We start from the raw sequence: 14574 nt of genomic DNA on the forward strand, positions 1-14574 counted from the left end.
AATTAGGAAACAAGACGCCCAAAAGTTCCACAGTGAAAGAAGGAATACCAAAGAAGGCCAAATTGTGGAATACAATGTTCTTTATTGTAGATTAAAATCAAATCCATCCACTATGAAGGGCAGTTGACCCAGTTGGTAGCAACAGACTCGACATGGTCTGTGTTTTGGCTCTTATGAGCCTTCCTCCTGGCTGCATCACAGCCGCTCTTTTTCTGAATCTGGACCCCCAAGGAAAGCTCATAAGAGCCGAAACGCGGACCGTGTCGTTGCTACCAACTGGGTCAGCCACCCTTCATAGTGGATGGATTTGATTTTAATCTACAATCAAGAACAATTCAAGAACATTGTATTCCACAGATTCCATTTTTCTTAGCTATGAAAATTAAGGCAGATATAGATCCACATGCTTTAAGCACAAACCAAAAATAATTCAGGTTGACCTTGTTTCTATGCCAGCTGTAGCTTCACTGCTCTCGTTTATTGCTTCAGTCGTTTGCATACTTCATAAGATTTGTATAAAAAATGTTAGCATGTCTGTCTAAATGGTTCCTTTCACAAATACTGCCCAAACATTGATTTCATTGGGACCTAGTTCTTAAAGGCTTTGTCCCACTCTTTGTGATGGAAAAAATGCTTTGTGGACAGGATCTGGCACAGTACAAAAAAAATAAACCTCTTCCACTTACAAAAGATCTCAAATTCTAACAGCCCAAAGAGAGAAAAATCTAATTTATTTTTGATGGAAGACCTGATGCGCAGTAAAATACAATGAACTTCACTTAAAAGAACAGCTGCTTGAGGCTTTGTTTACTTTTTTTTTTTAAGTAAGTCTAATCCCCTCCCCCTCTTAGAAGTCTCATTCTCTTCAAACAGTGCATAGTATAGATAAGCCCGGTGATTTTGGCTATGGCCGATATAAGCAACTGTAGTAGAACTTATCGCTCCAGTTCTTCATCACCATTCTAGGACCTGGCAAGGGAGACGAATGAGAGTCTGCCAGAAGACGACAAGGTGAATTGGGGGAAGTCAAGTAATGCTTTTGGACTGCCAGTAGCACGGACTGAAACTTGGACTACAGGTTCATAAGTTAGTGTTGGAGGGGTAGCATCATGTAGTGGTCAGTGTTTCAATAAGAGTCTATCCTGAACCATGATTGCATAAACAAACTAAATTGGATATTGTACATCAGGTGAAGTGGTTTATGGACCAGGCAGCAGTTCTTTCGTTTAGGAGATCTTGCTCTTCTTTTGAAATGCCTGCAACGACCATCCGTTAGCAAATTGCAACTTACTCTGGGTAAAAGATGCCCGACACAGTGGTCTGCTCAGAACGAATTGATGAAGGTCAAGTATGCATTCAGAAAGCCCATGGGATCCTCCAGCTGTGGGTAGTGGCTGATGTGATCATCTAAGAGAGAGACTGTGGATTTGGGAATTAATTTCCTGTGGAGAGAAATGACCATATGAACAGAAAGGAAAACACAAAACAGCTCACAATTTAAAAACCATAAATTAGGGGAAATGTGCAGAAGGGATTTCCTTTTCAATTTTATTTTAATGCTTTGTAAACTATTTGACCTACAGTGGTTTGCAAAAGTCTGGAACCGTGTGTGAATTTTACATTCTTTTAATTTTGACCTTTAATTTCTTAGATTAGAAGGGACGCATTTGGTTATTAGAAGCACGTGTACCTAATTTTACAATTTTGTTGATACTAGAACATAGCGACTGTAACTTTTACAGATCATGCTCCAAAACTGGATTGAGCCTGCCCAAAAAGCAGGTGTAATTTCTGACCAATCACAGTCCAGACAGTTCCCCTTAACTGTATGCATGACATCCTGTTTGTCTAGATTGTAAGCTCTTTTGAGCAGGGACTGTATCTTCTTCTTTATGACTCTGTATAGCAGTGCGGACATCTGGTACCGCTATAGAAATAATAAATAGCAGCAGTAGTAGTAGTATCAACTATGATCAAGATTCACAACCTGACATCAGAGGAGCATGTTAGTGTGTCACTGATGAGCGAGGAAAGATTTTTGTGCCTCCAGATTGCCAGCTACAGTCCGAACACAGTAGTAAAGATTGTACAGTAGAAGAAAGCGATGGTTTCAGTAGAGTAGCATCAACATCTCACCAAGACCGTGCACATCCTTGACCAATCATAAGTTGACCTCACCTTAACTATGGCGTGAGTGGTCAAACGATTGTCAGGATTATACACTTCCCTCTCCGTATGCGCGGTGGTTAGAGGCAGAGCCGGCCCGCGAATATTAAAAAAACGCAAATAATGTTCTGGCTGGTTCTGCCCCTAACCCCCAGCTTTTTTAAGCTCTGAAAGCCCCCCCTTAAGCCTTACCTGGTGGTCTAACGGGTTTTCAGGCAGGAGCGATCGTCCCACGCTCCTGCCCCATGCAGATCGCTCATAGGAAATGGCTGCATTGAGCTCCCGTAATCTCTTGAGCCATTTCCTGTGAGCGATCTGCACGGGGCAGGAGCGTGGGAAGATCGCTTCTGCCCTGAAAACCTGCTAGACCACCAGGTAAGGCTTAAGGCGGGCTTACAGGACTTAAAATAGCCCAAAAAAAGAAAAAGGAATTTTAGATTTATAATCGCAAATAAGTGAATCCGTAGATACGGAAACTGCAAATACGGAGGGGGAAGTGTAATTTGATGAGAAGAAGACAATCGATGATATTTTAAACGGTACTTTCTGGGTTTTATATCTGCTGAGAACATAAGAATTGCCACTGCTGAGTTAGACCAGTGGTCCATCATGCGCAGCAGTCCGCTCACGCGGCGGCCCTCTGGTCTAAGACCAGCACCCTAACTGAGACTAGCCCTACCAGCGCACATTCTTGTTCAGCAGAAACTTGTCTAACGTCTTGAATCCTTGGAGGGTATTTTCCCCTATAACAGCTTCTGGAAGAGCGTTCCAGCTTTCTACCACTCTCTGGGTGAAGAAGAACTTCCTTACATTTGTACAGAATCTATCCCCTTTCAACTTTAGAGAGTGCCCTCTCGTTCTCCCTACCTTGGAGAGGATGAACAACCTCTCCTTATCTACTAAGACTATCCCCTATCAACAGCTCTGAAAACTCAATGTACTACTTCAATGAGAATGCAGTGTGCTTGCCATACAAAGGAACGCGAGCAACACTTTTGTTCAGAACCCAGTACCGGGATTCCGTAGGTACTACACTTCCCCCTCCCTATTCGCGGTGGTTAGGGGCAGAGCCGGCCCGCAAATAATATTTGGGCCGATTCTGCCCCTAACCCCTGCTTCCCCTGGTTATTTTAAGCCCTGAAAGCCCTCCCTTAAGCCTTACCTGGTGGTCTAGTGGGTTTTTAAGGCAGGAGCGATCGTCCCACGCTCCTACCTCGTGCAGATCACTCACAGGAAATGGCTGCCTTGAACTCCTGTAGTCTCTCGAGCCATTTCCTGTGAGCAATCTGCACGGGGCAGGAGCGTGGGAAGATCGCTCCTGTCCCGAAAGCCCTCTAGACCACCAGGTAAGGCTTAAGGGGGGAGGGGCTTACACGGCTTAAAATAGCTCAAAAAAAGAAAAAGGAATTTTAGGTTTAAAATCGCGAATAAGTGAAGCCGTAGATACGGAAACCGCAAATACGGACGGGGAAATGTAATTACTCTGTTACAAGCAGTACTTTGGTCTTCGAGATAAGCAAAAAAAATAATAATAATAATCACAATTGAGAATCATCATGCAACTCCATGCATTATTGGACCGTCAGAGCCAACAGAACTACAAGAACATAAACAAATACAAGTAAAACCTTGGATTGTAAGTAACTTGGTTTGCAAGTGTTTTGCAAGACAAGCAAAACATTTGATTAAATTTTAACTTGATATATAAGCAATGTCTTGCAATACAAGTACATACAGTATATACACATCACAACTGAGCCAATGGTTCTCTGACGCTGCGGGTGTGTAGTGACTTCTAAACGAGCGAGGTCTTGCAATACGAGTGCATACAGTATACACATGTCACATCATCACAACTGAGCCGATGGTTCTTCTCTCTCCGACGCTGCGGGAATGTTGTGACTGTTCTAAATGAGTGAGGTCTTGCAATAAAATACATATAATATTTTGTATTACAGTTTTTGGGTTGTGGAACGAATCATCTGAGTTTCCATTATTTCCTATGGGGAAATTCGCTTCCGGGTGTCTCGAGCCGTGGCCACTACTTTTAGTGTAAGAAGAAACAAAAAACAATGTGGAGAAATGATGTTCCTGAGATGGACTTTATAAATATTAAAATAATATTAAAACTTGACAAACCACATAAAAACCTCTAGAACACAGTCCACTGACAAGCTTTGGACCCTGGACCCAACCCGGTCCGTGTTTTGACAGAATGTCTTTTTCAGGGGTCCCTATGAAGTCCCAAGGTAAAGATACGTGGATAAAAATGCCAGTCAGAAATAAACTGATCCGTAAAAGCTGTGTGCAGGACATGGGCTCAAGAGTTTGAGAGACATTGCTCTTAAGTCACTGTGAAAATTATAAACCCATCTAAAGCGTATATCACAAAATTAATTGGGAGGGAAAGGGGGCATTAATAGAAGGCCTAGGTTAATCCAAAATAGCATCACTTATATAGCGCTGAAAGGCTATATAAGTGCTGTACATTTTGACATTTATAGAAGGTCCCTGCTTGGAAGAGCTTACAATCTAACTTGGAGAAGACAGACATGACATATAGGGTTGGGGATGCAGAACCCAAGGTGAGAGGAGTTAGGAGTCGAAAGCACTCTAAGAGGTGGGCTTTTAACTGGGCCTTGAACACTGCCAGAGATGGAGCAAGCATACAGTGCACCAAAGCAGAAGCGACGGAGTCTGGAGTTGGCAGCCGAAGAGAAGGGCACAGAAAGGAGAGACTTACCAGCTGAATGGAGCTCATGGGGGTGGGGGGGATTATCGTAGGGGGAGATAAATGAAGAGAGATAGTGAGGGGCAGGTGAGAGACATTTGTTTGTAAGTGTTTTTATGTGAGGGAATGAGTGCTGAGAAGCAGGGCAGATATTAAGTTGTACTATTACATTTGTTTTTTAAAAATGTTAACAAAACCACCTAGGTATTTTTAGGCAAGGTATACATTTTTAAATTAAAAAAAAAAAAAAAATACATATATATATATATATATATATACACACACACACACATATATATACATAGTGCACATTCATCATTAAAATCCAAAAGTCACATTGTTCCAAGAGCCCTGAGTTCAGGGCTAACTCTTCTGATCATTGGATGAACCAGCTGTCACTGGGATACCAACTACTTTTTGGAAGCAATATAAATCCAGATTTAATCATTCTCTTAAGCAGATCCTACCATGATCATTAATACACATGCAATTACGTATCCTTTGCACAAACTCAAATACCTGTAACGCGCCAGAAACTCAGGGTGGGGATTCACAGGATCCGATGGTCCATAGATAAAATGTACTGAAACAAAAAATATATATAATGCCATTAGGATCAGCTTAAATTCATAGCAATTACTGTACCTAAAGCATAAAAAAAAAAAAAAGCAGCAAACAGAGAATACAGGAACGGTGGTTGTGGCTAAAGCAGAGAACTGTGAGTGAGGCCTACATTCAAAAATCTCACTTAGACCGTGTTTCCCCAAAAATAAGACCTATCCCGAAAATAAGCCCTAGCATGATTTTTAAAGACACTCCTAATATAAGCCCTAGTTAAGATCGACCCATGAAGCTCCTCCCAAACTTCCTCAACACTCCCAGACTCCATCCCTGCCACTAGTCCTGCCCGATTCGCTGAAAAAAAATTGGACTCATCAGTTCACTCCAGTGATACCCGACATACCTCCGCTCCAAGGCCTCCAAAAACAGCAGCGGCACTCTGAATGGGCTGCTTCGAGGCCTTCCCCACTGGGGCCTTCCATCTATTACATCACAAAGGGAAGGCCCCAGCAGGGAAGGTCACGAAGCAGCCTGTTCAGAGCGCTGCCATCGCTGCTGTTTTTGAAGGTCTCAGAGCGGAGGTATGTTGGTCTCACGTTGGGAAGTTGGTGAGGTTCAGCTGCACAGGGGGCAGGGAGGGGAGGAAAGATTCTGCACATGGGAAGGAGAGAAAGAAAGAAGAATTGGGGTGGAGGAGAGGGAGACAATTGTTGTACATGAAAAAAAAAAAAAAGGTCTTCCCCCGAAAATAAGCCCTAATGCATTTTTTGGACCCCCAAATTAATATAAGACAGTGTCTTATTTTGGGGGAAACATGGTAAATCCCTTCCAAAACTTGCTTCCCACAGATCTTGATCCTTCTCTTCCGGGAAGTCAAGTGGAGTCTGTTGCACCCTGCTTAGACAGATCCTAGATACAAAAACACTGCATACAATTCTACGCATACACATGCAGTAACATCTGTGTCTTGTCCAAAACACCAGTTTCCTGCCCCCTTGTACATTCCAATGTGCTTACTCTCTCTCTCTCTGCAACTAACAAGTAGGACAGAAAATAGGGAACATGACTTACATGGAACGGAAGCAGAGATTAGTGCTCCCACCCAGCGGTCTCTGTGTTTATGCCTCTGATTTATATACTGCAAAATACTAAGAAAAACAGAATTACTACAGTCTCCTAGGGCAAGAGCTCCAGTCAATCAGCCCGCAATTACACCGGTGTGTTTATTTGATGCTAAATGGACAGAGCATTCCTTTTCTTTGTTATTCATTTTAGTATTTATAGACCGCTTATAGCAGGGGTAGGGAACTCCGGTCCTCGAGAGCCGTATTCCAGTCAGGTTTTCAGGATTCCCCCAATGAATATGCATGAGATCTATTTGCATGCAATGTTTTCAATGCATATTCATTGGGGAAATCCTGAAAACCCAACTGGAATACGGCTCTCGAGGACCGGAGTTCCCTAACCCTGGCTTATAGCCTAAGTGGTTTACATTCAGGTACTCAAGCATTTTTCCTTATCTGTCCCGGGGCAATGGGGGATTAAAAGACCTGCCCAGTGTCACAAGGAGCAGTGTGGGATTTGAACCCACAACCTCAGGGGGCTGAGGCTGTAGCTCTAACCACTGCGTCACACACTCCACAGTTATGAAGTTTCTCTCTCCCCACAATTGGAGCGGCTCACATTGAGTCCTCATGCCGCTCGAGCTTCTTGTATATTGAGCTTTCAATTTCTGCAAGAGCCACCAAAGGATCTGGAAAGTGAAAGGTTTCTACCCAAAACCTGCTCAGCATTGATGCCAGAGAGCTAAGCTTAGCACTACAAGTTTTCCAAGTTTCCAAGTTTTATTAGTGCTTGATAAATCGCTTATTAAATACCTAAGCGATGTACAATTCAAGTAAAATAGAAATACAAATACACTGACTTAAATTTAAAAAAAACATACTGGGTTAACACATATGAAACAAGAGGGTAGAGGGGGAAAGTTACAATATATTTGTAGAGGAAAATATACATTTAAGGGAAAAATAACTCAGGGAAGGGAAAAAAGCAAAATTATGGGATATTAAACCTAGCGTTAAAAAAAAAAATAAATTTATAAATCTGAGATTCATATGTTAAAAGCTTCCTTGAAAAAATAGGTTTTTAAAGCTCTTTTAAAAGAAATGAGGTCCTTTATGTCTGAGCTGAAGTAAGAGGAATATTAGTCTTGGTGACTGAACCCATCAGTCAGCTTTCCACTGGGCCTGTTTATGAGGGGTGAAGAAAAAAAAATAAAACAAACACATTATTCACTGAGCTTAAGACACTAATAAAAGGAGAGATACCTGTCCACAACAAGATTTCCATCGTTTATTCGAATCCCTGTCCACATCTCCCAGAGTTCTGTGTCCGAAGGCTGAGTATAGGGGCCAAAGACCGCACCAATTCTGAAAAGTCGAGACGGGAGTAAATAGCGTTCCAATATGAGGGGCCACAGCTACTCTTCTCCTGGTGCTAAAAATATTATCTTTTTACAAAACAAAACCACAATAAAATGTAAGCCAATGAAAAAAATAAACCCCCTTCAAACTTTTTAGTTGTTATTACTACTACTGCTAGTAATTATTTCTAGAGCGCTGCCAGACGTACACAGCAACGTACAGATTCACAAAAGAGACAGTCCCTGCTCGAGTGGATCAATTTTTCACTCCGTCAAAAATTACAAAGACTAGGGGACCCTTGAAGTTACAGGGAAATACTTTTAAAACCAATAGGAGGAAATATTTTTTTCATTCAGAGAGTAGTTAAGCTCTGGAACGCGTTGCCAGAGGTTGCAAGAGCGGATAGCGTAGCTGGGTTTTTTTTTTCAGTTCAAAGTTTTTTTATTAAGTTTCCAAAAAACATAATACAAAGGAAAAAAAAAAAAAAAAAAAACAGGAAAATAATTGCAAAGTACATGGTCCAAGCACATAAAACATAAACGTTGAAGTCGTGCATCTAGTATGCAGCTATGCAAAACATGTAAGAATAGTACATGTTAGGTCAAGTAGTATGACATATAAGCAGGTCATCATTTTGCAAGAAATATATATACTTAATAAAAAGAGAGCTAGTTCAAATTTAAACAGTCGAACAGTAATGTTGTATGGGAGACCAAACAGATTTATATTTGCCAAGAGCATTCCTTTTTTCCGCTAACACCTGTTCATATTTACCATGGAGGCATATAGTGTTCCACCAAGCGTAGTATTCCACCTTATCTAGATTTTTCCAGCAAAACAAAACATTTTGAATCGCAAGAGACAACATAACAGTCAGAAGGTGTCCTTTGTGTTTATCTATAGGCAAGGACAGACCATGAGACATTAAGATCAGAATTCTGATGGTTAATGGCTCAGAGATATCTAAAATAGTACAAATAGTATCCCATACCTTGTTCCAGTAAATAACCAGGTGTTTACAGTTGAACAACAAATGTTCCAAGGAGCCATCAACACTGTCACAGGCCAACATTTAGATGAAGATGAGGGGTCTATTTTGTGAGATAAGGTGGGAGTCCAGACAGCACGATGCATCAGAAAGAAAATGGACTGTAGCACTGAAGCAGATCTAATGGATTTATGTATGGTTAGCCAGACGGAGCACCAATCAATGGCGTCAGAAGGTAGGTTCAACACATGCTGCCATTTTATTTCAGAGGACAGAGGTTCTTTAACAGGGGTCGATTGGATCAACTTATACCAGAATGAGGCTTTGCTGGTGAGTACTGTAGGTTTTTCCAAATAAGAACTTAGGCTCGGTTTCTCCGCCAGAGACAGCAGATCCGGAATAGCAGCGCGTAAGCAATGATTGAGCTGCATCCAAGCATAGAGCTGAGTTTTAGGAAGCCCCCAAGTAGCTGACAGCTCTTGAAAAGACATCCATCTCTTGTGATTTGTCAAGTCCCCAACTGTCTCAATGCCCTTCTGTCGCCACAGGGGCCAAAGGAAAGATTCAGATTGGATCAAAAACCTCTGATTGTTCCAAATCGGCAGGAGAGCAGATTGTTCCCATCTATGGGACATGGTGGATTCAAGGACCTGAAGTGCAGATTGATATGACAGAAGGATGTAATCATCTTTATCCAGACGAGACAGAGTGTGGCCAGGTAGGAATTTCATTCGGAACACGCCATACAAAGAATTTTCCATGTCAATCCATCCTGGCCTATCCATATGACTGGTGTCAATGTGACCATGAATCCATTGTCGGATAATAAAGGCACTGTGGTATTTATAAAAATCAGGGAAATTCACCCCACCCTCTTCCTTTGTCAATTTCAATTTTTTAAGAGCAATACGAGGCTGCTTCTTATTCCAAATGAATTGTGTGAGGATAGAGTCTAAGGTATTGTAGAAGGAGCGTGGCAAGAAGAACGGCAGCATGTTCAGTACGTAATTGATTTTTGGAACAATCATCATGCGCACCGACTCCAATCTGCCCCACCACGAGAGGTTTAGTGGAGACCAAACTGATGTTGTGTGTCGAGCAATCATTAGCAAGTATTCACTATTGAGTTGTGTAGTTTCTTCTAAGGAGGGTCCAAAAAAGACTCCTCAGTATTTCATTTTTGTGGCGGACCATTGTACTCCAAACTTTTCCACCTCAGGCTTAACTTCTGGGCAGTTGAGAGGCATGACCAGTGTCTTATTCATATTCAATTTATATCCGGAGATGTCTGAGTATTGCCGGATCGAGGTTAATAGATGTGGGAACGAAGCAGGAGAAATGTAGAGGAGTATGCCGAGATTTTAGTCTGAGTGTCTCTTAGCTTGAACCCTACAATGGATTCATTTTCACGGATCGATATTAGTAGGGGTTCCAATACCAGATCAAACAGCAGTGGTGATAACGGACACCCTTGACGAGTGCCACGGGATGGGTGGAATGTAGATGACAACGTACCATTTATATATGTTCTTGTTGATGGGGATGAGTAGAGTATCTTAATCTTCTTAATGAAATCTGCAGAGAATCCATACCAAACCAGAACTTTAAATAAGAAACCCCATTCGACACGATCAAAGGCCTTCTCTGCGTCTAGCCCCACTGCAATCAGATCTTGGCGGCGGTCTTGAGATTGTGCAATGATGTGTGAAAAAGTTCTTGAGTTGTCCGTGGCGAACCTCCCAGTGATGAAACCACTTTGATCCGTTCTGATTAGTTTGGCTATAACTCCTTGTAGCCTATTTGAAAGAAGTTTAGCATAAATCTTCGCGTCTACGTTTATGAGAGATAGAGGCCTGTAATTTGAAATAGAACGTGGGTTTTTGTCTGGTTTTGGGAGGACTATGATATGAGCTTCAGTAAATGAGCCGTGTATTTGTCCTGATTCAATGACGGAAAGAAGAAATCGTAGATAGTAAGGGTTAAGTACATCCTGGAATTCTTTATAGAACTCCGCAGTAAGCCCATCCGGCCCGGGAGCCTTATTAGATGCCATGGAATTTATCACCTGTGAAAGCTCTGTTAGATTCAAGGGTTCATCCAATTTAATATTGTCATCCTGGGATAATATAGGATGAGAGAGGTCATCTAGGAATTGTGAATCGGGCTCATTATCAACCAGTTTGGAAGTGTATAACGTTTCATAAAAAGATTTTAAAGCTTGAGAAATGTCTTTATTAGTGGTTAAAATATCTCCATTATCTAGTTCAATAGCAGCGATATTCTTTTTTTCCGTTCTTTTTTTAAGATAAGAGGCCAGCAAGTGACCACACTTGTTGTTGTCAGCAAAATATGAGGCAGACTGATGAAACACCGAGTTTGCGGCTGTTTTACTGAGCGTGGAGTTATAAAGAAAACGAGCCTTCGCCAGTCCAGTGAGAGTTGTGACGTCCGTAGGATTACATTGATGTTTTGATTCCAATTCCTTGATGTCATTTTCCAACTGCAGAGAGGCTTCCATTTGGGTCTTCTTTGCATTAGCTGCAAGTGAGATAATAACTCCCCTAATATACGCTTTAAAGGCGTCCCAGCAGGTAATCCAGGAAGTATGTTCCGGAGAATTAAAGGTGAAGTATTCCTCAATAGCCTTGCGTACATTTATTTTGAATTGAGTATCTTGGAGCAAAGAGGAATTAAAGCGCCATTGGCGGTGGAGTGGTTTGTTAGTGTTACATTTGATTTGGATTGAGATGGCTCCATGATCTGAAACTGATATGGGTAAAATTTCTGCAGAGGTAATTGAGTCGCATAATGACTTGTTGATTAAAAATAAATCAATCCGTGAATAGGACATGTGGGGATTGGAGTAGAATGTGTAATCCCTTGCAGAGCCATGGGTGGATCTCCATATGTCTACTAGGTGGAGGTCTGAGATCATGTGATGAAGTGCAAACCACGATTTAGATTTTTTATATCTGTATTGGGAATTTCTATCAATATCCGGGTTCAAAACCATGTTAAAGTCACCCCCCAATACCAGATGTGAATCAGGGTCCTGCAATACTGATGAGGCAATTCCATGGAAGAAATCAGGATTGTCCATATTTGGACCATACAAGTTGAATAAAGTGAACCTCTGCCCACCATATGCAATGGTAACCTTGACCCATCTTCCTTGCAAATCGTGTGAGGAAGATATGACAGTAAGATCTTGCATATTACGAATCAAGATCATAACTCCCCCCTTTTTCTCTATAGCAGGAGAAGAGAAAGCAGGCATAGCCCACCCTAAGCGTACTTTGTCAGATGCCGCTCTATCCAGATGAGTCTCTTGTAACATAATGACGTCCGGTTTTTGTTGATCTAGGTATAGTAGTATTTTTTTCAGTTTGATAGAGTTGTTCAGCCCTTTGGCATTTAAGGAAATACATTTAAGAGGCATGAAAAATGTCTATATGATTAACAGAAAATTTGATTTTGACCTGCATTAAAGAGACAACTAGACGATTCATTGTGAATGAACTGCTGCGCAACCATGGAGGAAAAGATTTGTTAGCATACTTTATGATCAGCAACTGTGAAGGACCAAAATAACTAAAACATGACCTAAAGTCATACAATATAATTCCCATGTGCACTGTGAGAGTGAAACAGCAGCTAAAAAAGCAAAGCACCCATATGAAGATACAGTATAAATCATACATTGAAAGCATGAATGTCAGAGCTGAATAAAACAGTTTTGTAACTAGTAAAAGACTCATACATGCAACTGAGCTCTATTGTATTAATACAGACAGCAAGATAACACAACACAGACATGTTTGATGAAGCAGCCGAGCAGCTATATCAGTCAAACCTGATGAATAGGAGTGGGAGACTGCAGTTCAATGAATGCAGCCAGATCTTCTGGATTAGTATAATCTTTTGTTTGATTATGGAGAGTGACTCTCATCCTGGCCGGGTAAAGCATTCCAAATTTAGCATTTAGCTGCTTCAACTGGGGCCGGTAGGAGAGCAGTTTCTTTCTTCGTGCTGCGGTAGATTTACTCAGGTCAGGCAGAAATAATATGGTGTCTCCCTCATGTTTCACAGGGGCTCTAATCTTGGCACGCTGCATGACATCCAGGACATGCTGGTAACGAAGGAGCTTAAGGACCACCGGTCGGGGGTAACGATCATTCGGGTTCTTTGAGGAGGGCACTCTGTGAGCCCTTTCAATTAGCTGGTTTTAAGAAAGACTTGGACAATTTCCTGGAGGAAAAGTCCACAGTCTGTTATTGAGAAAGACATGGGGGAAGCCACTGCTTGCCCTGGATCGGTAGCATGGAATGGTGCTACTCTTTGGGATTCTGGAATCTTGCTAACACGAGATAATGGAAGCAGCATGGGTTTGAACCGAAGAGGATATACACAACATACTGGAAGCCAACAGGCTATACGCGGGAAACGAAGACAGGAAACTGACAGGGTTGACGGTCAGTCTATAAGAAGTTTACAAGCAAATTGATAGGCTTAAAAATGATAAATCCTCGGGACCGGATGGCATCCATCCGAGGGTAATCAAGGAATTGAAAGGGGCTACAGCTGAACTGCTCCAACTAATAGCCAATCTGTCGATCAAATCGGGAAGGATTCCGGAAGACTGGAAAGTGGCAAATGTTACGCCATCTTCAAGAAAGGTTCGGTGGGTGATCTGGGAAACTACAGACCAGTGAGTCAGACCTCAGTACCGGGAAAGATGGTAGAGGCGCTGATAAAGGAATGCATCATTGAGCACCTTGATGGACACAATCTGATGCGGACCAGCCAGCACGGCTTCAGCAAAGGAAGGTCTTGCTTGATGAACTTGCTGCACTTCTTTGAGGGAGTAAACAGGCGGATAGACAAGGGTGACTGTGCGACACTGTATATCTGGATTTTCAGAAGGCGTTCGACAAGATTCCGCATGAATGACTACTTTGAAAAATTTCGAGCCATGGAATCAAGGGTGAAATACTCATGTGGATTAAAAACTGGCTGGCAGATAGGAAACAGAGAGGGGGGGTAAATGGACAATATTCGGACTGGAAAAGCATCATCAGTGGAGTGCCACAGGGTTTGGTACTTGGACCCATGCTCTTCAACTTATTATAAACGATCTGGAAATTGGTACAACGAGTGAAGTGATTAAATTTGCAGACGATACTAAGTTATTCAGAGTAGTGAAGACGCAGGATTGTGAAGATCTGCAACGTGACATAAACACGCTTTAGAAATGGGCCACAACATGGCAAATGAGGTTCAACGTGGATAATTGTAAGGTGATGCATGTCGGTAACAAGAATCTTATACACGAATACAGGATGTTCGGGGCGTTACTTGGAGAGACCCCCCCAGGAAAGAAACTTGGGAGTGCTGGTCGACAGGTCGATGAAGCCATCCACACAATGCGCGGCAGTGGTGAAAAAGGTGCATATGATGCTAGGAATGATTAAGAAGGGGATCACAAACAGATCGGAGGTTATCATGCCGCTGTACCGGGCCATGGTACGCCCTCACCTGGAATACTGCCTCCAGCACTGGTCACCGTCCATGAAGAACACGGTACTACTTGAAAAGGTCCAAAGAGCAACTAAAATGGTTAAGGGGCTGGAGGAGTTGACGTACAGCGAGAGATTAGAGAAAATGGGCCTCTTCTCCCTTGAAAAGAGGAGACAGAGGGGACATGA

General features: G+C 42.1%; 1 protein-coding gene across 4 annotated transcripts in view; it reads right to left on the minus strand.

Moving 5' to 3' along the window:
* MEST overlaps window positions 1-14574 on the minus strand; it is an 89007-nt gene continuing 74433 nt past the window's right edge. For all 4 annotated transcript variants that reach the window (XM_033958315.1, XM_033958312.1, XM_033958314.1 and 1 more), the window contains 4 exons: window positions 7786-7887; window positions 6530-6606; window positions 5417-5480; window positions 1-1442 (listed from right to left, as the gene is read on the minus strand). In XM_033958315.1, coding sequence (XP_033814206.1) covers window positions 1325-1442; window positions 5417-5480; window positions 6530-6606; window positions 7786-7887 — 361 coding nt within the window. In that variant the 3' untranslated portion in view covers window positions 1-1324. The remainder of the gene's footprint in view (window positions 1443-5416; window positions 5481-6529; window positions 6607-7785; window positions 7888-14574) is intronic.

The sequence above is a fragment of the Geotrypetes seraphini genome, chromosome 9 (genome assembly GCF_902459505.1).
Source record: "Geotrypetes seraphini chromosome 9, aGeoSer1.1, whole genome shotgun sequence".
In the NCBI taxonomy this organism is placed as follows: domain Eukaryota; kingdom Metazoa; phylum Chordata; class Amphibia; order Gymnophiona; family Dermophiidae; genus Geotrypetes; species Geotrypetes seraphini.